The sequence below is a fragment of the Hemitrygon akajei genome, chromosome 3 (assembly GCF_048418815.1).
Source record: "Hemitrygon akajei chromosome 3, sHemAka1.3, whole genome shotgun sequence".
Taxonomy (NCBI): Eukaryota; Metazoa; Chordata; class Chondrichthyes; order Myliobatiformes; family Dasyatidae; genus Hemitrygon; species Hemitrygon akajei.
This window is the reverse complement of record NC_133126.1, coordinates 125614481-125640177: the sequence shown is the minus strand read 5'-3', so window position 1 is coordinate 125640177 and position 25697 is coordinate 125614481. Positions and strand designations below refer to the sequence as shown.

Genomic DNA, 25697 nt, shown 5'->3' with positions numbered 1-25697 from the left:
TGTCATTGAAAGCCATGGCTCAAAATACATTTCTACTGAGTAGTCTGTCACAAAGCCAAGTTTGTATTCTGTAGAATCATAGAACATAGAAAACCTATAGCACAATACAGGCCCTTCAGCCCACAAAGCTGTGCCGAACATATGCTTACTTTAGAAATTACCTAGGGTTACCCATAGCCCTCTATTTTTCTAAGCTCCATATACCCGTCCAGGGATCTCTTAAAAGACCCTATCATATCCGCCTCCACCACTGTCGCCGGCAGCCCATTCCACACACTCACCACTCTCTGTGTAAAAAACTTACCCCTGACATCTCCTCTGTACCTACTCCCCTGCACCTTAAAACTGCCTTCTTGTGATAGCCATTTCAGCCCTAGGGAAAAAGCCTCTGACTATACACACAATCAATGCCTCCTCATCATCTTATTCACATCTATCAGGTCACCTCTCAACCTCCGTCACTCCAAGGAGAAAAGGCTGAGTTCACTCAACCTATTCTCATAAGGCATGCACCCCAATCCAGGCAACATCCTTGTAAATCTTCTCTGCACCTTTTCTACAGTTTCCACTTCCATCCTGTAGTGAGACGACCAGAACTGAGCACAGTACTCCAAGTGGGTTCTAGCCAGGGTCCTATACAGCTGCAATATTACCTCTCGGCTCCTAAACTCAATCCCATGATTGATGAAGGTCTATGCAGCGCATGCCTTCTTAACCACAGAGTTAATCAACAAGCACAGCAGCTTTGAGTGTCCTATGGACTTGGACCCCAAGATCTTTCTGATCCTCCACACTGACAAGATTCTTACCATTAATACCACTGTATATTCTGCCATTATATTTGACCTATTAAATTGAACCACTTCACACTTATCTGGGTTGAACTCCATCTGCCATTTCTCCACCCAGTTTTGCATCCTATCGATGTCCTGCTGTAACCTCTGACAGCCCTCCACACTATCTACAACACCCCGAACCTTTGTATCATCAGCAATTTTACTAACCCATCCCTCCACTTCCTCATTCAGGTAATTTAAAAAAATCACGAAGAGAAGGGGTCTCAGAACAGATCCCTGAGGCACCCCACTGGTCACCGACCCCCATGCAGAATATGACCCATTTACAACCAATTGTTGCCTTCTGTGGGCAAGCCGGTTCTGGATCTACAATGCAATATCCCCTTGGATCCCATTCCTCCTTACTTTCTCAATAAGCCTTGCATGGGGAACCTTATCAAATGCCTAGTTAAAATCCATATACACTACATCTACTGCTCTACCTCCATCAATGTGTTTAGTCACATCCTCAATAAATTCAGTCAGGCTCGTAAGGCATGACCTGCCTTTGACAAAGGGATGCTGACTATTCCTAATCATATTATGCCTCTTCAAATATTCATAAATCCTATCTCTCAGGATGTTCTCCATCAACTTACCCACCACTGAAGTAAGACTCACTGGTTTATAATTTCCTGGGCTATCTCTACTCCCTTTCTTGAATAAGGGAACAACATTCACAACCCTCCAATTCTCTGGAACCTCCCCCATCCCCACTGATGAGGCAAAGATCATTTCCAGAAGCTCAGAAATCTCCTCTGTCACCTCCAGTCCCAGAGGCTTATCCAACTTGATGCTTTCCAAAAGCTCCAGCAGATCTTCTTTCTTAATATCTACATGCTCAAGCTTTTCAATCCGCTGTAAGTCATCTCTACAATCACTAAAGATCCTTTTCCATAGTGAATACTGAAGCAAAGTATCCATTAAGTACCTCCGCTATTTCCTCCGGTTCCATACACACTTCCCCACTGTCACACTTGATTGGTCCTATTCTCTCACGTCTTATCCTCTTGCTCTTCACATACTCATAGAATGCCTTGGGGTTTTCCTTAATTCTGTCCACCAAGGTCTTCTCATGGCCCCTTCTGGCTCTCCTAATTTCATTCTTAAGCTCCTTCCTGCTAGCCTTATAATCTTCTAGATCTCTATCATTACCTAGTTTTTTTTAACCTTTCGTAAGCTTTTCTTTTCTTCTTGACTAGATTTTCAACAGCCTTTGTACACCACAGTTCTTGTACCTTACCATCCTTTCCCTGACTCACTGGAATGTACCTATGCAGAACACCACACAAATATCCCCTGAACATTTGCCACATTTCTTCCATACTTTTCCCTGAGAACATCTGTTCCCAATTAATGTTTCCAAGTTCCTGCCTGATATCTTCATATTTCCCATTACTCCAATTAAACGTTTTCCTAACTTGTTTGTTCCTATCCCTCTCCAATGTTATGGTAAAAGAGATAGCATTGTCATCACTATCTCCAAAATGCTCTCTCACTGAGAGACCTGACACCTGACCAGGTTCATTTCCCAATACTGGATCAAGTACAGCCTCTCCTTTTGTAGACTTATCTACATATTGGGTCAAGAAACCTTCCTGAACACACCTAACAACTCCACCCCATCCAAACCCCTCACTCTAGGGAGATGCCAATCAATATTTGGGAAATTAAAATCTCCCACCACCACAATTTTGTTATTGTTACACCTTCCCCGATTCTGTCTCCAGATCTGCTCCTCAACGTCTCTGTTACAATTGGGTGGTCTATAAAAAACACCCAGTAGAGTTATAGACCCCTTCCTGTACCTAACCTCCACCCACAGAGACTCAGTAGACAATCCCTCCATGAATTGCTCCTTTTCTGCAGCCTTGACACTATCTCTGTTCGGCAGTGTCATGCTGTCACCTCTTTTGCCTCACTCCCTGTCCTTTCTGAAACATCAAAAGCCTGGCACTCGAAGTAGCCATTCCTGCCCCTGAGCCATCCAAGTCTCTGTAATGGCCACAACATCATAGCTCCAAGTACTGATCCACGCTCTAAACTTTGTTCATGATGCTTCTTGTATTAAAATAGACACATCTCAAACCACTGGTTAGAGCATATCCCTTCTCTGCCTAATGTCTTTTCACCTGCCTATCCTCCCTCTCACACTGTCTCCAAGCTTCTTCTATATGTGAGCCAACCACCCCAGCTAAACACTGAGCAACTAAAATGAAAGATATATTAATATATAATTATCACCCTTCAGACATTTAAGGCAACATTTTTTAAGATTACAGAGTGTATTATTAAGAGAATACACTCAGATGTTCTGTAGTTAAATGGTTTAGACAATAAGCAGCATTGGAAGCAGATTTGACTGTTTACAAAATGGGAGGATTAGACAGAGCCAAATATCCATTTTAACATTTAGTGATAAAACATTCCAATCTGGCTGACAATCAAATTTGAAATTTCAAAGTAAATTTATTATCGAAGTATATACGTGCCACCATATACAATCTAGAGATTTGTTTCATTGTGGACATACTCAGTAAATCCAAGAAACATCATAGAACCAATGAGAGACCGCCCCCAACAATATGGACAAACAACTAGTGTGCAAAAGACAACACAAATACAAACCAAAATAATAAAAATAATAATAAATAAGCAATATATATATCAAGAACATACAATGAAGAGTCCTTGAAAGTGAGTCGATAGGTTGTGGGAACAGTTCAGTGGTGGTGGTTCAGTGTTTCTAAGTGATTCAAAAACAGTTCAGAAGGTAATACACTCAGATGATCTGTAATTGGATGGTTTAGACAATATGGGATTTAGATTTGACTATTTACAGGCACTTGTCTCTTACCCTCTTAAGTAGAATGGGACAAACAAGTGCATTACTGCCTATGGACTAAAAAATGCTTGATCCAATCACCAGGTTTTTTAAAATATGCTCTGAGTCTAAGGTCTGAAGATGATTATTTTGTGTTTACATTACTTCACCCTCACCCACCCCACTCCACACCTCTTCTGTTTAATATCTGCTGACCTTATTTTCATCTGTAATCCAACACTAGCCTCTAACGCAAACTGCACTTCCTTCTCTTTTCAATGAGTAACCACCCAGGTCTTATTCTTTGAAACTCTCTACAAATCTCTCTGCTTCTTCCTTCTCCATTAAGCTTTGAAGACGCGCCTATTTCAAAGTCAATGATAGTCAAATTTATTGTCATTTGTACAAGGTTATGTGTGCACAGGTGCAATGAAAAACTGACTTGCAGCAGCTTCACAGCAACATAGCATTAGAGACACAACATTCACACCAAAAAATGTAAATTAAACAAAGCTATGCATAGTAGAGGACAAGTTGAACAAAAAAAGACATATCATTGCTGTACTGAAGTCGTAATTAAGATTGCGCAGGATAGCTCAAGAACTGAATGACTGAAGGGGTGTGGGACTTCTCTTCATCCTACCTAATATCTCGTTTTTTTTATCTCAAGAGAACCAGGTATTGTCTTAGCTCTCTCCTTAAGTTGTTTTCCTTTTGATGTTTCGAATTGAGATCCTTCATCTGCAAGGAAAGCAAGAGCTGGCAGGTGATAAGAAGATCCAGTTTTGCTCTGCCCCTTCTCCCAACTTCGACCATTTCCCTTCATCCATAGATGCTACCTAACCCACTGAGTTCCTCCAGCACTCTCCAGATTCTTGCATCTGCAAACATGTGTCTCCACTCTCAACATTCACCTTGATAAAGTTGACTCTTTATCTGGAAACCTGCCATCTCAGAAAACGGTTGCACTTAAGATTACATTCTGACTCTTTGGTGTGGAGAGGAAAAGGTGCAGAGCTGGGGATAGCGAGCACTTGTATGGCTTTGTGTTGTTATTTCCTCATGTAAAGAGGCATCTTGAACAAACCTTTACAAAATTTAAAGTACATTATTCATTTATTCATTCTCACTCAGAGATGCATAAATGTATGGTCGTGATTTAAGTAAATAATTAGGGAGAGAAGGTGATTTCTAGTATTCCTGGAATAAAGGAAATGTTTACTCTGATTTAATTTTGCAGGTGCTTGGGCTGTTGAATAGGAGAGAGCTAATGACAGAGAGGATATACAGTATATGGTCTACAAATAATGCAGATTCCTGTGCCTAAATTTCCTTCATCCAATGTAAATTTTTAGTATTATTGTGCTTCACGTTAGGAGAATTAACACAAAGGCGACTACAGTTGCCAATCTAGATAACTGCATTTCTCATTTCTCAGTGTTCCAACAATTATGACATCCAGAGAGATTGTTTGTAAATGCTTGAGCTATTTGACAAGAACGAAAGACATTGAAACCCCTTGCCAAATCCTTTCAAACCAACTCCCAACTGTTACGAACGTGCCACAACTCTGAGGGGCCGAAGGATACAAAGTCGCCCCCTCCTTTTTGAGAATCGCAAGATCGCTATTAATTCAGGTCTGGGACCCAAGAAATGAGAGAGAGACACGCAGAATCCACAAGGGTTTGGAATGTGTCCTGGCCCCCAGAAAGGCGGAACCATTGATAACGGCCATTGTCTCTTGGAGACAGAATTGTGTATTGAGTACTGTACTATTCATTGAAGCCCTCAGAGAATGACCAGAGTGGGCTGGTTGAGGGATTGCATCATCCCAACCTGAATGACATCTGAGACCCTGTGAGTAAGGATAAAAGAGGGTCTGGGGAACAACCCCTTCAGACGCACCAGGAGAAACGCTAGAAATCCCGTGACAGCGTTTAATAGCGACAGCCGGTGGGGGCCCGCGTGCGTCCTTTTCCATTTGCCAAGGAATTGGCGGGCTTAGCACGGAAGAACGGCTTAGCTAAAGAAGAGGCCACCAACGAAATTTCGAAGGATCGACATCATAAAAAGGAAAAGCTAGCAAGTTCTAAATTCTCTCTCTCTCTCCAACAATTGAAAACCCAGCGGTCCCCAAAGGCGGAAGCCTGCCTGAAATGAATGACTTTTATATTTCCATCGGACAATACATTATCCCCTAAACAATGATAGAGCTTATTTCTTATTGATTATTATTATACCCGCACTTTTAGATCTAGTATTGACGACGTATATTATCTGTATGTTTGCATTGATATTATTTTTGTGTATTTTTACCAATAAATACTGTTAAAAATAGTACCATCAGACTTCAACGGACCTCTCTATCTTTGCTGGTAAGTGACCCAGTTACGGGGTTCGTAACACAACTAACCTGTGATACTCAATGTGCCATTCCATGTGCCGCAATTGACCATGCTCAAGAACAGCTCTCTCTCCACTGCCTTCAGACTTATGAACCGATCACTTCTTTCATGTCCTCTTCCTGATGAAGCCGCCATCTTCAAACCTTACTTCCTTCCCTTTCGTTATCATTACTTTAGCATTTTTCAAGCAGGCTCCATAGTGAATGATGAGGGTGCTCATGGCAGACATCGCCAGGGCACACAGGACGTAGTAAACTGATAAAAAGGCAGGCACAACTTAATGTTGCTAAGGAGTGATGAATTTGAAGAGGCAGCTGATGCACCATCAATAACTCTCTCTGAGACGTGAAGGCGAGATATCGGCTTTTATTGACTGGAAGGAAGAACAAACAGTAGTTGACCACCATACTACATCCTGGAGACTGAGGGCTGGGCTCAGACCTCAATCACCTTTATACCAGGGTCAGTGGGAGGGGCCACAGGAGCAGTCAGCAGGGGGTGTGTCCAGACAGGTATATGTAGTTCACCACAGCAGCATAACCTAAAATATACTACCTGAAGGGATTCAAGAGCAGAAAGCATACCAGTATGTACAGGGCATGCTCAAGAGGAAATCTGAGTACAAGATGTGAATGATTTGTGTATGTCTCAGTCTACAAAACGTCTACACTGAAGAGCAAATCTGGTTCCAAAAGCTCTTTCACACATCATAAAAGATTATTTTTATCACTGAAAATCAACGAATACAGAAACATATGCACTAACAGACCAGACCTCACAAAGAGTCTGAGTGTCATAGAAAAGTACAGCCCAGAAACAGGCCCTTTGGTCCATCTAATCTGTGCTGAACCATTTAAACCGTCTACTCCCATCGACCTGCATCGGGACCGTAGCCCTCCATACCCCTACCATCCATGTACCCATCCAAACTTCTCTTAATTGTTGAAATCGAGCTCAAATGGACCACTTACACTAGCAGTTCATTCCATACTCTCTCGGCTGTCTGATTAAGTGACATCTTGATTAAGTAACTGCCAACAAATTTTGCCACACTCTGTCATTGTGCATTTTAGGGTCAGCACGCTAGTAAGGCAGAAGTAGGTGCACAAAAAGCAACAATCGGGTAAAATTAAGTTGAATGGATCAAAGTTAATGCATTGAACCAGGAAGACATAAGACGACTGTAACCTTGAGAGTAAAGGGGGAAAAAGACTTCTTACCTGTTGTTGCAGGAGTGAATTTCTATCCAATGCTCGCTGCAAAGAGAAAATACCTAAGTTAGATTTTCCAAAAAGGTAATTAATTAGCTGACAAAGTTAAAGACAATACAGGAGCATTAGACAATTACAATTTCCATGTTTTCTTTCAGTCTCATTGTCTGCGATTCTGTTTTGAGTTTATTAAAGTAAGTGGTTTGATAACACCATATTGGTCCATTGTACTCCAGAAGGCAAACATTTTTACTGAACTATCAACTGAGGCTGACTATTCAAGGTTGTGAAAATTTATGGTGACAAAGCAAAGAAAAATAAAGTCAGCTTCTACGTATATGCAAAGAAATAAGTCATTATAAATAATATATCACACTGTGAATATTAGCACGGGGGAAAACATGCCCACGTCAAAATATTTAAAATGATTGAATACTGTAACAGGAAAAGTTTTTCACCCATTCACTCTAGCCACTTCCAGAAAATCACAATATATATTACATTCACCAAATTACCTTAAAATGCAATTAATGTTGATATGTCCACACCAATCTGTAATTATTTGATAATGGGAAAAGCTTATCGGCTTCTGCTTAAAGGAAGGTGCTTAACCTTTAATGATCTTGCTTTTCTTCAGTTCATTCCACAGGACCTTTAATATCCACCGAAGTTCAGATTAAAACTTTATGCACAGGATAGTATGGAAGCGCACTACCCCTTTCTTGGACTAAAAGTTTTGGATTTTGTGCTCAAGATCTAGAACAGGGCTTGCATGTACAACTTCGGATTCAGAGGGCAGGACGGTGCTATATGAGCCAAGCTGCCACTCGAAAGGAATGGTCGGCTTTCTTGTATGACAAAACTCACCGAAACCGCTTCAGTTGCAAACTGAATAGAAGGAAGGTACCAGGGAAAAAAAATTATAATCAGTGGATTCAGCCAACACTCTCAGACAAAGGAGCCTTACAACCAGCAGCTGTTTCCAGTTAATGGCTGGGACGGGGAAGTCCTAGACTATCAAGGTCTCGAGCTGTCTGAGTAAGATAAGGGAAATCAGTTTTCTCGGGTGTTCTCCAGATAGCTAGCATTTGAAGCAAAGAAGTAGCATCAGCAGTGTGTGAACAAAGTAAAAGAGTTCTCTCTTCATTGACCACCTGCATACATGCTTAAAGCACTTAAAAGGGATGTCACTTATAATGAAGCCTTGAGTGAGATGAGACGCGTTGATTTTCCAACTATTGAAATAGGTGGGGGAGTGACCTCTGTCTTGGGTTGATTATGATTATAATGGGCTGGGACCCTTGAAAGAATGTTCAGGAAGTTAAGATCAGAACTTATGCAGTGGGTCTGCAGGTTTGAGTGCAATATTTTCGGAAGAGATAACAGAAATCACACGTCTGAAAAATATCCCACTTTGACAGTAATTGCACCGTTCAAAGTATTACAGGTTTAGTTATACCAGATGACCAGGGAAGGCCTGATGGATGAGGAAATCAGCTGTTCCTGACTTGATGATATAATTCCCATATTTATGATCTTCATAACTGATAAAAAGGAGGGAGTTGATGAAATTCTAGAACAAGTTTTAATTTAAAAAGCAGGAAGCATTTGATATCTACAGTATGTAGCTAAAGAGTGAACAATTCCTCAAAGTATGATGTGATGTATCCTAGGGTGTTTTACGAGGCAAGGGTAGAGACTACTGGGTCCTGATAGAGCTAATTGCATTTAAAGGTTGAAGACACCAAGTCATTGGAAAGTGCCACTAATGAGAGATCAATGATAGTGGTGTAACAGTACAGTTTTGTTAAAGGCCAAGTTGGAGACGGAGTGCAAATTGGTGCTCATTGCTCCTGTTTCTCGGGTGGAGCCTGGATGCAAGGTTCATCAGCTTAATGGGGTGTAGCTCTTGATCTCATATTAAATACATAAGGCTTGATACTGAGATGCTACAGTAGAATCCCATCATGTTAACTAAGACAAGAGGCTGCTAAACAAGGTAAGAGCCCATGGTATTACAGGGAAATTACTAGCATGGATAGAAAATTGGCTGACTGGCAGGATACAAGGGATGGAAGTAAAGTGAGCTTTTACTGGTTGGCTGCCAATGACTAGTTGTGTTCCACAGGGGTTGGTGTCAGAGTCACTTCTTGTCACATTGATAGATAGATAGATAGATAGATAGATACTTTATTCATCCCCATGGGGAAATTCAACTTTTTTCCAATGTCTCATACACTTGTTTTAGCAAAACTAATTACATACAATACTTAACTCAGTAAAAAAAATATGATATGCATCTAAATCACTATCTCAAAAAGCATTAATAATAGCTTTTAAAAAGTTCTTAAGTCCTGGCGGTAGAATTGTAAAGCCTAATGGCATTGGGGAGTATTGACCTCTTCATCCTGTCTGAGGAGCATTGCATCAATAGTAACCTGTCACTGAAACTGCTTCTCTGTCTCTGGATGGTGCTATGTAGAGGATGTTCAGAGTTATCCATAATTGACCGTAGCCTACTCAGCACCCTTCGCTCAGCTACCGATGTTAAACTCTCCAGTACTTTGCCCACGACAGAGCCCGCCTTCCTTACCAGCTTATTAAGACGTGAGGCGTCCCTCTTCTTAATGCTTCCTCCCCAACACGCCACCACAAAGAAGAGGGCGCTCTCCACAACTGACCTATAGAACATCTTCAGCATCTCACTACAGACATTGAATGACGCCAACCTTCTTAGGAAGTACAGTCGACTCTGTGCCTTCCTGCACAAGGCATCTGTGTTGGCAGTCCAGTCTAGCTTCTCGTCTAACTGTACTCCCAGATACTTGTAGGTCTTAACCTGCTCCACACATTCTCCATTAATGATCACTGGCTCCATATGAGGCCTAGATCTCCTAAAGTCCACCACCATCTCCTTGGTCTTGGTGATATTGAGACGCAGGTAGTTTGAGTTGCACCATATCACAAAGTCCTGTATCAGTTTCCTATACTCCTCCTCCTGTCCATTCCTGACACACCCCACTATGGCCGTGTCATCAGCGAACTTCTGCACATGGCAGGACTCTGAGTTATATTGGAAGTCTGATGTGTACAGGGTGAACAGGACCGGAGAGAGTACAGTTCCCTGCGGCGCCCCTGTGCTTCTGACCACCGTGTCAGACCTACAGTCTCCCAACCACACATACTGAGGTCTATCTGTCAAGTAGTCCACTATCCAATCCACCATGTGAGAGTCTACTCCCATCTCCGTTAGTTTGTGCCTTAAGATCTTGGGCTGGATGTTGTCAAAGCCAGAATTAATGGCTTTGTGGCCAGGTTTGTGGGTGATCCAACGATCAGTGGAGGGTCAGAGAGTGTTGAGGAAGCAGGAAGTCTGCAGAAGGGCATAGATAGATGAGGGGAATGGAAAAGAAGTGGCAGATGGAATATAGTGTAAGGAAGTGTATGGTCTTGCTCTTTGGAAGAAGGAATAAAGGCATAGACAATTTACTAAATGGGGAGCAAATTCAGAAATCAGATGTGTAAAGGGACTTGGAATTCCTCAAGCAGGGTTCCCTAAAGGTTAACTTGCAGGTTGAGTTGGTGGTAAGGAAGGAGTATTTGATGGCTCTGGGCCTCCACCTGCTGGAGTTTAAAATGAAGAATGGGGCAACTCATCAAAACCTGTCGAATATTGAAAGGCCTAGGCAGAGTGGACATGTAGAGGATGTTTCCTATGGGGGGGATTCTAGGACCAGAGCACATAGCCACATAATTGCAAGGGTGTCCTGTGAGAACAGAGGAGATATGTCTTTAGCCAGAGGCAGGTGAATCTGTGGAATCACTGCCATAGACGGCTGTGGAGGCCAAGTCATTGAGTATCTTTAAAGTGGAGGTTTAAAGGTTTTTGTTTAGTAAGGGCATCAAAGGTTATGGTGAGAAAGCAGGAGAATGAGCTTGAGAGAGATAATAAATAAGCCATCATAGAATGGTGGAGCAGACTTGATGGACTGAATGACCTAATTCTGCACCTTTGTCTTATGGACTTATAATGTCCCTTTGATAACCCATTCTCAAAGTTAGCCTGGAACTATGAAGGACTAACTACAATCAGAATCTATCTGTGGCATGACCGCAGTCCTTAAAGACATCACAGAGAGTGGAGACAAAAAGTTAAAACAACTTGGCTGAGAAATAAAACCATGGGGATCTGGCTCTGGGATAAAAGTTCCAAAGCAGTGCAAATCCCACTGCTACCCGAACCAAGCCCCTCCAACAAACTCCAGACCCAAGGCCCAAAAATAATATCCACTTCCCTTCCTGAGCTGCCTGGAGGTAAGGAGGCAGCTCACTAGCCTGCTTACCTTCGAGGTTTGGACCTGTTGCAATGGGAGGGAATGTCCTGCACCCATTCGTGCTGGCAAATTTCACACCCTTTTCATTTGAACAAGACCGGTTCATATTAATGAGTTAACCCCACAGATTGAATAAATCTCTAATTATACATAGGCTCATGGTAAAATAACATCATCCACAGCCAGAAAAACACTGGAGTTAATTTCATATCAACCATCTAAAGTATTCACATAGTTCCGCAAGGTCGTTTAACAAAACATCTGGATAAATAGAATTATAGTCCTTGAAGTAGTGTGCAACCAGTTCTTGTTGTCATGGCAATTAACCACAGATTAGGAATTTAAGAGAAAACATCACCTTCAGCAAGCCATCATAACTTAGAATCAGGCATCCAATGCTTAATTATTCCTTATATCTTGCTGGGGAACATCATTCTGGGTTGTGTAGGTTTCGTCATCATTATGAAACAGTTGAATATATACTATTACAGTGTGAAGCGTATAAGGTTGAAATAAGTCAATTGCAGGCTTCACTACAATCTTTGGGGTTGATAGCTTTCATTTACAAACCTTGTTACGTCATTGAAGTGACTTTAGGTTAATTCACAATATTGTCTTTCATTGTTTACAACCCATAGGGCTTTTGGGGTAATTTAGCTTTCACTTGAAAGAGAAGTGGCAGTGTGTTTGTTTCCCAGTTCTCTGCACCACACTCCAGTTGGTGACAGTAATGCATCTTTAAGTTGGACTGCCAGTCACCACAAGAAGTCAGTGGACAAAGAAGATCAGCCGACATCGTGGCCATTAAGCACTCACTCAACAAGTAATTCCATTTTACTATCTCTTAAAATATCCTAATATGACAAGCTCCCTGTGGATTAAAGTGACAACAAACTTGCATTTGCACTACACCTGTCACATTTACAAAATGCTTTGGTATTTCACAGGCAATGATTATTTTAGAAGTCTGTTAAAATATAGGCAAACCCTGCAGCTAATTTGCACGACAGGGTGCTATAAGCAGCAATGTGATAAGTGTTTGGGCAATGTGTTAGCTGTGTGTTTTAGTGCTGTTAGTTGTTGATTCAGAGTTGTGGGCAATGGAAGATCTCCCCACACCTCTGTGGACCCCCTCTCTTTTCAGGATTTCAGTTCTGAACACTATTTGACTGCTTTTATTGGTGGCATGATTTGCTTTTTTTTCCTCTGCACATCTGGTGTTCGATGGTCCTCTTTTTTAATGGGTTCCTTTGGGTTTGTTTTGTGGTTGCCTCTAAAGAGACGAATCTCAAGGTTGTATAATTTATACATGTTTTGATAATAAATGTACTTTGAACTCTGAACTTTGAGATAGCATCTGAAATGCTTTATGCGCCCAATGGGGTAGATGGTGTCTCTAAGTATTTCATTTGAGAGATAGCACCTCTGACAGTGTAACATTTTCTCTGTAATGGAGTCCCTCATCAATAGAGATTGTGCGACCAGTTCTTTGGACTGAACTTGAACAGACAATATAACACCCGGTTTTCTATTCTCTGTTGTTGGCCAATACTAACATCTCACAGAGTCACAGAGCACACACAGGCCCTTTGACTCACTATCTCCAGGGCAGTCTCCATGACAGAATCCATCAATACTAACCTGACATACCAACTATAGTTTTCTCTTCCTTGGTGACTCTAAGGCTCACCCAGATACCTTTTAAATGTTTGAGTTTCCACCTCCACTGGCTGGAGCAGTTCATACTTCAACCAGCTTTGGGTGAAAAACTTCTCCCTCTAATCTCCCTTAACCTAAATATATGCCCTCTCATTATAGATACTGCTTCTATGGGGGGAAAGTTTCTTACTATCTACCCTTCCTGTGCCTCCCATGTAATTGTATACATCTATCAGGTTCCCATTCAGCTCCTTCCACTCCAAGGAAAACAAGCCTCACCTATCAAGTCTCTCGTCATAACCAAAATGCCATTCCAAGGCAAAGGTTTAGTGTGTCTATCCCGTCACTCAATGCATCCATGTGTCCCCAGAAAGGTGCACACAACACTCCAAATGTGTAGTAGCCAATGTTTCACAAAGTTGTCTACCATAATCTTATACCCCCTGACTTGGCCAGTGAAGGCAAACATCCCATATGCCTCCTTCAGAACCCTGTATATCCCTGTCACCACCTTCAGGGATCTTCGACCTTGTACACAAAGATTCCTCAGTACTTTCTAGGTGTTTAACATTCATGGCATTGATATTCATTATTTATTTTCACATGTACCAAGCTACAGTGATCCATACAGATTACTTGAAAACTTAAGTACTGTACTTTGAGCTGGTACAAGGGAAATGCAATAACAGAATATAATGTTATGGTTGCAGTTGCAGAGAAAGTGGAATGCAGGCAGACAATAAGGAGCAGAGATCAGGGTGAGGTACATTGTGAGGACAAGAGTTTATCTCCAATTTAAGATAAGTTCATTCAAGAGCCTTAAGGTTGAAGGCGTCCTTAAGCCTAATGTATGACCAGTCCTTACCAGCTCACACTTAAAGGATTAAATTCCATCTGCTACTACTTAGCCTAACTCACTAGCTGATCAATATCGTACTATATCCTCCTCACTATCAACAGCATCACCAATCTTCTTTTCACTTCTGACATTCATGCATATAACACCAAGTGTCACAGCACTGATCCCTGTTATACACCACTGGCCAAAGGCTTTCAATCATCAAGTCCAACCTCCCACCATTATCCTGTATCTCATGGTACCAAAGCAACTTGCCCTGGCTCCCATCGGTTCCAAACTTGTCAAGGGTATTACTGAAGTCCATGTGTACTGCCCCCACCAGTCAGACAGGATATCAAACTGACTAGGGCCTAAACAATTTTGACCATTCCAATCATGTCCTCAGAATTATTCTAATAACATTACGACCTTTGACTTTATAATCACTAGTCAACAATTATATAGCTTATTCTGCTACCCATTGAAACGCACAGTGTCTGAGTTAATGCTTTCAGTGCTATGAATGGTGGGAAATCACAAATATTAATTCTGTTAAATTGTAATCATGGGCAGCTCCCTCCCAAATCCCTAATCACAACGAAACCACCGGCCATATGCCTCATTAAATTTGAAATTGCTGATTAAATATTAGTTCAATTGAATGTATTTACCTAAGTCCACACCATGAATCATGTCCGAGTATCCTTTGGTCATTTAAATATAACAATACCCAAAGATACAACATGTCTCAATCATTCTGTTAGTTATTTTTTTAACCCTGTTTGAATCCAAAAAGAAGAACCTTTGTGTCCTGTTTGATCTCTTTCCTAAAGTTGTGGGGTTTGGGTTCAGAGCACAGTCATGCCCCAACATGTGTAAAACATGACCTCTTGATGCTCCAAAACACACTGCAATTATGCCACTTTGAGATATTTTACTAACTATATCTGAATTTTTCATAACCGCCCTCAGTTCTACTAAGGGAAACTGTAGAAAGAAATTAATTCCTGAAAAACAGTCCCGATGAAGGGTCTCAGCCCGAAACATCGACTGCTTACTCTTTTTGTGTGTGTTGCCAAGAAATTCATAATGCCTGCACTCACAGCATCCCAAAACTCTTCCCAAATTAAATTCTGCTTTAATCAAGGACTCCAGTAAAAACGGCAACCTTTCGAAGAAACAAGTATGCAAATTGAAAGAGTTGTTCCCATCTAATATGTTTCACATACTCCAGATCTCTCAAACTGTTTTACAGTGAATGAAGTGAAACAGCATTGTAACAAGGAAACATGCGGGGTGGGTGATTGCCTTTCTAAATAAGCATGAATATTACATAGGGTAAAACGGCAGGAATTGTGTTCGTAAGGTGAGCATAAACAAAATATAACAGAAAGAAGTTCTTTCAGTATTTCTCAGAAAGCAAGCTGATGGAGACAATCAGCTGTGAATCAAATGGGAATGAGACAGAGAACAGACACAGGGTAGTTAATAACATTTGTTATCTTTAAATAATCACTAACAAAAACACAAGTAACTGACCTCTCCAGCTTAAGATATCCAAAGATGACTGTGATGAGTGGAATCCTTAGACCAATGGTAAGATTCAATTTATTCTAGAATATCGCAACTCAAGGACAGTTGTCATTAGACCTTCTAAGCCTCCTGTAAACCATGTACACTCAGCCCTCCTTATCCGCGGGGGAGTGGTTCCGAGACCCCCTGCGGATACCAAAAATCGCAGATGCTCAGGTCCCTTATTTAACCTGAATCAGTACAGTGCTCTTTAGGACCCAGCGGATTCCCGGACTTTATTTAACATGTTCAGAGCGGTGGGCATTAGGACCCGGCGTAGCTCTGAATCCACGGTGTTTCTGTTCACGAAAATAATCACGATCGCGATTGAAAATAAGGTGAAAGTAATAAAGCGATCGGAAAGAGGTGAAACGCCATTGGTCATTGGAAAAGCATTAGGCTGGGGTTTCCGGTGACATCATCGTCGAGAATGGCAGCTTAAGTCACTAGCTCCTCCGGAAAAACGCATATTAAGACCCATTAACTCGTCAAATATAATACTTTTCGAAAAATATTTGAACTGAAAAGAGGGGCAAGAATGGGGAGAAGAAATGGAAATAAAAAAAGCGACACGGCGGAGCCTGCGTCCGAGAGAAGTGCAACGAGCGGCTCTCCGACCCGACCGTGTGCGAGCGAGGCGGCTGCCGGGCCTCGTTCAGGCGAAGCGGCAAATATCTTCGAAATCCTATAATGGAGATCCAGAAAGCTATAAAGCAGCAGCTCCGTGATATTAAGGCAGAGCTCGCCAGTGTTAATCAAAAAACAGCGGTGGCAGAGACTCGCATTGGGAAGGTGGAAGGTCGTGTTCAAAACGTGGAATGGATACTGAGCAAGACAATAAAAATAATACCTCACCACGAAGGTAAACTGCTTGACCTGGAGGGAAGATCACGGCGGAAAAATATCAGAATCTACAACGTTCCCGAAGGAGTGGAGGGCTCATCTATGACAGAGTTTGTTGGAAAGTTACTGCGGGACGCGCTGGATCTTCCCCCGGCTATGGAGCTGGAAATCGAAAGAGCCCACCGCGCGCTCATTCCAAAACCTACCCAGGATAGAAAGCCACGCTCAATAATAATTCAATTTCTTCTGGACAGCACCAAGGCGGAGATTCTACAAAGGGCCTGGGGTAAGAAGAGAGTGTTTTTAGAGGATAAATTAATATATTTCGACCAAGATTACCCCCCCCCCCACGGTCCTCCAGAAACGCAAAGAATACCCTGAAGTAAAGTGAGTATTAAAGCAAAATAAGATTAGATTTCAAATTCCGTACCCTGCTAAAATTCAAGTGTTTTATGACAACAGGACGCAGTTGTACCAGACAGTGGAAGAGGCGACTACAGACATGAAGGCCAGAGGGTTGCCCGTCAGCATGACCAAAACAAAGGAAAGCCTGGCTGAGGAATAGACCCACTCGGCTTGGGAAATAGTGCGAGAAACGAGAAGGCAGGAGACGGGATGAGTCTGAGAGAAACATATCAGGAAGAGACCGGGAGTTTCCCAAAGACAGTCCTTACCCCCTTCAGGACAACCATAAGATTTGGCTAACTTTAAAAATGTTGAGAAGCTAAACAGAAGCAAAAGTACACGGTGATATACCTATCTCGAGAAATACTTATTATAATGTGGATTTTATATTACTTAGTTGTTATTCTTTATTTGCTCACTTACTCCTTTTTCCCCACCAAAATGAGAATATATTTGTGTGTGTGTGTGTGTGTGTGTGTGTGTGTGTGTGTGTGTGTGTGTGTGTATGTATGTATGCATATATATTTGTGTGTGTGTGTATATATATATAGGAGGAGTACACAGGGAAATCTTTTCTCTGTAATGGATTTGTTCACTGACTTTTATGAATACTGCAATGGGGGCCCTCAACTCACAAGTAGGCGGGATTATCCCCCACAGCTAGACATTTCCTCTAGCTCAACGCAGGGTCATTTACTAGAGACCTCAGCCTTGGAATCACACGTTTGTTGCCATTCCTGTTATTATTTCAGTTTCTTGGTTCTTATTTGTTCAGGGAGTAGATCAATTAAGTTTTATTCTGCTAATTTCAATGATACATTGACAGATAAATACAGATGGCTAAGGACAAGATAAAATTCATTTCTTTTAATGTAAATGGGCTATTAAATCCAATCAAACATAAGAGAATTTTATCCAAAATGAAAAAAGAACAAGCCCATGTAGTATATTTACAGGAAACTCATTTAACTGATAATGAGCATAAAAAACTAAAGAGAATGGGCTTCACTAATCTGGTTTTCTCCTCATATAAATCAGGACATAGGAGAGGAGTTGCTATTCTTATCTCAAGTAAGCTAAATTTTGAAAAAATATTTGAAATGGGAGATAAAGAAGGCAGATATATTCTGGAAAGGGGGAATATAGACAGCAATTCAGTTACTCTATTGAATATATACGCACCCCCGGGAAGTGATATTGGTTTCTTTCAGAAAATTACTGATATTATGGTAACAGAAACAAAAGGTCTCCTGATATATGGGGAGACTTAAATTTTCAATTACAACCAAACTTAGACTCTTCCAATAGAAAGATCTATGAAACAAAATCTTTACATAAGGAAGTTAATACACTTTTTGAGGATGTTGGTTTAATTGATATATGGAGGGACCTTTTCCCTGACAGAAGGGATTACACTCATTATTCTGCTCCACATTCTGTATATACAAGAATAGACTATTTCATAACATTTGGAAAGACAAAGACTAAATAAACACCTGTGGAATTGGGACAATAGATGTAAGTGACCATGCACCTATATATTTACCTGTTGATTTTGACCGACATCCTAAGAATACTATTTGGAAATTCAATTCAAGTCTACTCAATGATCCGTACTTTAAGGAACAAATTAAAAAAGAAATTGATCTCTACTTAGAATTTAATGATAATGGAGAGGTTTCACCTCCCATTTTATGGGATACTATGAAGGCGGTCTTAAGAGGGAAAATTATAGCGATATCTTCATATAAGAAAAAAAATAAGGAATAAAACATTAGAGGAATTACAAAATAGGCTGAAGGAACTAGAGAAAAAACACAAATTGAATTTGGCACAGGATACATTAGGGGAAATTAAAAGAATTAGGAATGAAATAAATAATTTGGCTACGCAAGAAATCAGGAAAAACTTAATGTTTCTGAAACAGAAACATTATGAAAGTGGATTGAAATCTATGAAAATACTGGCGTGGAAACTGAAAAAAAAGTTAGCAGAAAATACAATTCATAAAATTAGGGACCCAAGAACAAAAATGATAAAAAATAAGCTAAGTGAAATTCAAGAAGCTTTTGAAGTGTTTTACAAAATGCTATATTCCGAAGTTCCAGGGGGAAGCATAACCCAAATTGACACCTTCTTGAATTCTCTAGAGTTACCCACTTTAAGCAAAGAACAAATAGAAGGATGACTGCTGACATAACTGAAGTTGAATTAAAAGCTGCAATTAGTAGGCTTAAATTAAGCAAGTCACCAGGATCAGATGGGTATACGGCAGAGTGGTACAAAGAATTTAAAAATGAGTTAATTCCTGTTTTACTCCCTACACTGAACTGGGCTCTAAAAAAGGCACAAATGCCACCCAGTTGGAAGGAAGCAATAATCTCAGCTATACCGAAAGAAGGCAAGGATAAAATGGAATGCGGGTCATTTAGACCAATATCCATTCTTAATGTAGATTATAGGTTATTTACCTCCATCATAGCCAAACGATTAGAGGAGTTTCTACCCATACTGATACGTAATGATCAGACAGGTTTTATACGACAACGCCAGACTCAAGACAATATACGAAGGACACTTCACATTATGGATCATATACAAAAAAATAAAATTGAAGCAATAGTGATAAGCGTAGACGCTGAAAAGGCATTTGATTCGGTTAATCGGAATTTTCTTTACAGAGTTTTACATAGATTTGGTTTCCAAGACACAATTATTAAAACTATACAGACACTATATGACAATCCTACTGCTAGGATTAAAATCAATGGATATTTATCAAATAGTCTTACCCCAGAAAGGGGCACGAGACAGGGTTGTGCATGGTCACCGCTACTCTTCGCATTATATCTGGAACCACTAGCTCAATACATCAGACAAAATGAAGATATCAGGGGAATTACTATTAAAGGAACAGAGCATAAATTGGCTTGTTATGCGGATGACATTTTGATCTATCTAAGGCAACCAACATACTCTTTACCTAAATTGATGCAAGCTTTTGAACAGTATGGTCAATTATCAGGATACAAGATCAATATAGATAAAACCCAATTACTTTCATATTACTATAGCCCACCAAGAGAAATTGAAAGTAGATATCCCTGGGCATGGCACACAGAGTCTTTCAAATATTTGGGCATCATTATGCCAAAAGATTTGGCAAAATTATCAGAATGTAATTATCAGCCTTTATATAAAAAAATTAAGGAAGATGTGGCAGGATAGAGCCTGATTCCTTTTTTCAGTCTCAGTTCAAGGATTGAGTCTATTAAAATAAATATACTGCCCAGACTGTTATATCTCTTTCAGACCCTACCAATAGAGATTAATCAAAATCAATTCAATGAATGGAACAAGATGCTATCAAGGTATATTTGACAGGGTAAAAGGCCTAGAGTTCATCTCAAAACTTTCCAATTAGCAAAGGAAAAGGAGTGATGGGGCTTGCCTTCTCTTAGAGGTTATTATTTTGCAGCACAGTTGAGAGCTGTGATATGTTGGTGCAACCCATCATATGACGCTCAATGGAAAAACATTGAGGAGCAGGTACTTCCCATCCCCATACAAGCAATTTTGGCTGGTAACAACCTGCAAAGGTACATAAATACTATTGATAACCCATGGGTGAAATTGACTCTTAAAATATGGAAAACTACTATAAAAGAATATAATCTAGAGGGAGATATTGCAATTCTTAAATGGTGTGCATATGACTCTGATTTTACACCAAATAAATTGGATGCTAGATTTAAGGACTGGACAGCTAAAGGAATAACAGTTCTTTGCAACATAATGAAAGAAGGAACACTGTTCAGTTGTGAAATGCTTAAAGAGAAACACTTATTAGAAAAACAAGATTTTTATCGGTATTTACAGATGCGACAATATGTTAATAAGACGTTTAAAAATGTAATCAAGGCAAGTACATGCTTGATAGAGCTCTTTAGAAAAGCATATAATTCAGATAATGGAAGTAGAATCATTTCAAGCATGTATAAGGGGTTGTCAAATCTTAAAACACATTCGACTTCATACATTAAAACAAAATGGGAGAAGGAAAGAAGGATAATTATATCTGAGGAGGAATGGACAATAATATGGAGATATCAATGGGAGTGTACCAGTTCACAGAAATGGAGGGAGCTTGGATGGAAAAACTTGATAAGATATTTTATTACACCCTCTCAGAAATCCCATTATGATAGTAACCCCCCTGTTTGCTGCAGAAATTGTGGAAATCAAAATGCAAATCATTATCATATATTTTGGGACTGCCCTGTTATCAAAAACTATTGGAGGGGGATACAGAATGCCCTACAGGACATCTTTAAATGTGAAATACCCTTGGAGAGTAAGACCATATATTTTGGATATATACCTCAAGAATGGTTGAAAAGAGATAAATATTTAATGAATATACTGTTGGTGGCTGGTAAAAAGACTCTTACTAGGAAATGGTTATCACAGGAGAGCCCAACTTTAAATACATGGATGGAAATTACAATGGACATTTACAAAATGGAGAAGATAACAGCATCTGTTAATCATAAGCTGGAACAATTTGATTCATACTGGGAAAAATGGTTTAACTACATAATGCCTCATAGGCCAGATTTTATTCTCACAAATCAATGAATCTGTTGTAAAAAAAAAAGATCACTCCCTACTTGTACATAGTTCTTTCCTTTTGCTTGTTTTTTCTTTCCACTCTTTTCTATAAGTGTATACCCCAGATAAATACTTTGTGGAGATTTTGTGATATATATGATTATATGATATATATGTACAATGTCTGAAATACATCTTATGGAAATGTTTGTTTGATGAACTTCAATAAAAAAAATTACAAAAAAGTTAAAGCGTTAGGCTACAGTCGGTCAACGATCGGAACAATTTTAATGGAGCATTTGAAAGGCCCTGCCCCGATGAAAGCTACGATTATTACTAAGCAACGCAGTGGTTTAATTATCGGGTTTTGGGGTTTTGATCCTCCACATCAACCTGGCATGGTGGAGAGTGTACTCAATAGCAATCTGTCACTAGATCGAACTCGGGAACTTCCCGAGCCCGGCGCTGAAACATACGTTCTCAAGTGATTTATATGCATAGAAAGGTAAAATATATACTATATACAAATGTAATTGTTTAACTAACTGATGCTAAATAATACCAGATGTACCTGTTCCGACTTACTTGGTAAGGGAACTTCCGAATTTTTTCGATCCCGATCCACAATAACCCACGCACATCCTCCTGTTTACTTTAAATCATCTCTAGATTATTTATAACAGCTAATACAATGTAAATGCTATGTAAAATAGTTGTTATACTGCATTGTTTAGAGAATAATGACAAGAAAAAAAGTCTGTACATGCTCGAACAACAAGTGCTGGAAGAGCACTTTCGGGTTTTCGCGATTTGCGGTTCGTTGAATTCGCGGATAAGGAGGGCCGACTGTATAATTCACGACCTTCAACATAATAGGCTCCTATTTTTGAGTGAGTTAACTAACAGTTGCAATAATTAATGACAGAGTACCTGAAATAGGCTTTAGATTGGCACTCGTTTCTGCCAAACATGATCATGGAATAATCAGAACCAGGTTTAATATCACTGGCACGTCGTGAAATTTGTTAACTTTGCGGCAATGCAATACATGATAAATATAGAAAGAAAAAACTGATTTACAGTAAGTACATATATTAATAGTTAAGATAAGTAGTGCAAAAACAGAAATTTAAAAATATAGTGGGGTAGTGTTCATGGGATCAATGCCCTTTGAGAAATTGGATGGCAGAGGGGAAGAAGCTGTTCCTGAATCGCTGAGTGTGTGCCTTCAGGCTCCTGTACCTCCTTCCTGATGAAGGGCATGTCCTGGGTGACAGAGATCCTAGATGATGGAAGCTGCTTTTCTGAGGCACCACTCCTTGAAAATGTTTTGGATACTTCTAGAACAGGGGACTAAAGAATTACAGTGTTCACTGTGGTACTGAGTAAACTAATAGAATTGATCATCAGTATTACACACAGTACTTAATGTGGTTTGGAAGACCTCTGCTGTTTTTTGAGCAGGTTGGAGAAACACTTTGCAATTAACCTGATAGTACTGACCATAAATGGATTGCTCTACAACAAGGACAAGCTGAAGGAGCTGGAAAAATACTGATACTGAGAAATTCAACCAGCTTGGGTGTTTCTAAACATGTGAATAAATGATCAAAAATAAAATGTTCCTCTTTTAACATTTTGGTGACCATTTCCAGTGGAAGTCCTATCCTTTGAGAAATGGGATTGGGCACATCCTGGTATCTTCCACCCTAAGAAGATTCCATTTGTCTATAGCAGGTCTTCATTAACTCACGGAAGAAAGATAAGGATCCCATAATGCTAAATGTAGTGAATTATGCATGATTTATCGGAGGCCCAAGGGGTGCAACTGTCTTCATATTTAAAAAGTCCCTCATAATTTTAAAATCAGATAATAATCATCGCATCAGGAAAAGATTTAGCAATAAGTCACGGACTTCTTTATCAATGAGCCCGGGGTTGCCACTGATTGAAAAGCCTGAGGTCATCAGCAATTATGGCACAGTATAGGTTTGATGACACTATTAATTATCCCTTCCATCACTTCGCTGATGACCAAAAGGAGACTATCAGACAGTAATTTGCTGGGTTGGATTTATCCTAATTCTGTTGGCAGACCACACCTGGATAATTTTCTACACTGTTGGGTAGATACCACTGTTGTACCTGCACTGCTCCATAGTTTGTCTCTGCCACAAGATCCATGATCATAAACTTCTCCCAACCTGTCCCCCCCCCCCCGCATTTTGTGATATTTCTCTTCCCCTTGTTGTGTATTCAATATTTCAATAATATTTGAACTTTCTTATATACATATATAGTACTGTGGATGTTTGCGAAGAAAAAGAATTTCAGGATGTATATTGTATACATTTCTCTGACACTAAAAGTACCTATTGAACCTATTGTTTAGTTAAGCTTTCTTGTTTATTTAAATAATTAATTGTGTTATATGTTAACAACATATTAATTGCATACATCATCATACATTTTGTGTACATTTGCTTAAAGTAAAGACAAAGTTACACCTGCATTTTGGACTTCCCTGTCTTCCTTTGAATTAGTTCAATCTTTTGAAGTTTCAAAACATAACACCCCTAACCTTCTTCCTCCCTCATGTTGCATATTTGCCCTGGATTGATACCCTCAAAGGCATTATCCCTCTTTCCTATATGCCCGTAACTCTTCACAAAAAAATACCATCAGTGAAATCCACAGCCCACATTTTTAAAAAAGGGAAGAAATGATGATCAGGATTTCATAAAGTGTATATCTTTCTCTGCTGCTTATTTTAGCCTGACTTCTGATTTTGCATCGCTTAACACATTCAATACGCAGGCAATGCTGTTCGTGATCCCCACTTCAAGCCTGTGTATGCAAGTCAGCTGTTGATCTTGTAGGAGAGTTCCACCAGTTCTGAGCTAAACTGTGTTAGTAATGCTGAGCCTTTCACTGTGGTAAGGGAGAGGTGGACGATGTTGGTTTATCTGTGGCTAAGCAGCCACCAAATCTTGTTGACCCACAGCTGTAGATGGACAAACAACAAACAAGTTCCCTGAAAACTCTGACCTTGTTGAGAAAGTTATTTTGAAAAAAATTGGAGGGGAAAATAGAAAATTAAAGTGGACATGCATTAATCCAAAAATGTATTTCCTTTGAGGAAATAAACTTCTCCTTTCACTCAATCAGTGAGAGAAAAGATCTAAGCTACGGAATTAGTTGCCAAGTGATTTTTGAAAAATTGGAAAATTACTGATTTTCTTAAGGGAAGATTTAGGGGAACTACGTTCCTCATGATCAGCACCTTTAAGGTGCAATCACTTCTACCTGTTGTTTGATTCTGCCAAGCCCTTTGTCTTACACCAAGCAGATATTAAGCCTGATTTCTACCTTCTGTTGCTTTTAGAAAAATAAACATGTGGAAGTACTAAACTCATTTTGGTGTGCAACAGGAGTTTAAATCATTTTTATGAAGTCTGAAATAATAACAGATCACATGAGGATACCTTGGCACAACTTTCTGCCAATCCTAAACTAAAACTCATTTAGCTGCAAACATTAATGTTCAAAAGCAGTTTCAAGTACTACGTATTCTGTTTGTGCTTCATTCTTTATTAATTGTTGTGAACTTTGCTTGTATCTATACTCAATCTTTTGGATCAACAAGAGATCAAGGAAATAAAGTTTGTTTCTTACACTGAAAGAATTTCTGGCAAATTGGATATTGAACTGGCTCTCATCCAATCAGCACAATCCCTATTAACTCTGTAATTATGTTTTTGATTATTTCTCTTGTCACTTCAAAAAAAAATACAAATGTCAGCCAGTCGTGGAATGGCTACCAGTATGTACCCTCCTGACATGCAGTACACTCAGCTCACACGACTCTCTCCTGGAATCTTTACGCATGCCTTTGCCAGCTGCACTTCATTATTTCGATACTTTCCTGGCTAGCTTCTCATCCTGAATGCTCTGTAAAATTCAGCTCATCCAAAGTTGAGATACTCGAATATAAGCTGAACCCACTACACCACACAACTTGAGCCTCTTGCATCAAAGTTCTTGGAGGTTTCACCACTCATTATCCTTGCAACTTAATTCAGTGTTTCAAGCCCTCAGAAATCTCCATTCCTTTCAAATCTATCACTTTGTCCACCTGCCCTTTCCTTTGCCCCATTAT

The 25697-nt window shown here is 39.9% G+C and overlaps 1 protein-coding gene across 3 annotated transcripts in view; it reads right to left on the bottom strand.

Moving 5' to 3' along the window:
* Positions 1-25697, bottom strand: part of arhgef4 (Rho guanine nucleotide exchange factor (GEF) 4) — a 476594-nt gene that overhangs the window by 385719 nt on the left and 65178 nt on the right. For all 3 annotated transcript variants that reach the window (XM_073040794.1, XM_073040792.1, XM_073040793.1), the window contains exon 2: positions 7286-7321. In XM_073040794.1, the coding sequence (XP_072896895.1) occupies positions 7286-7321 (36 nt within the window). The remainder of the gene's footprint in view (positions 1-7285; positions 7322-25697) is intronic.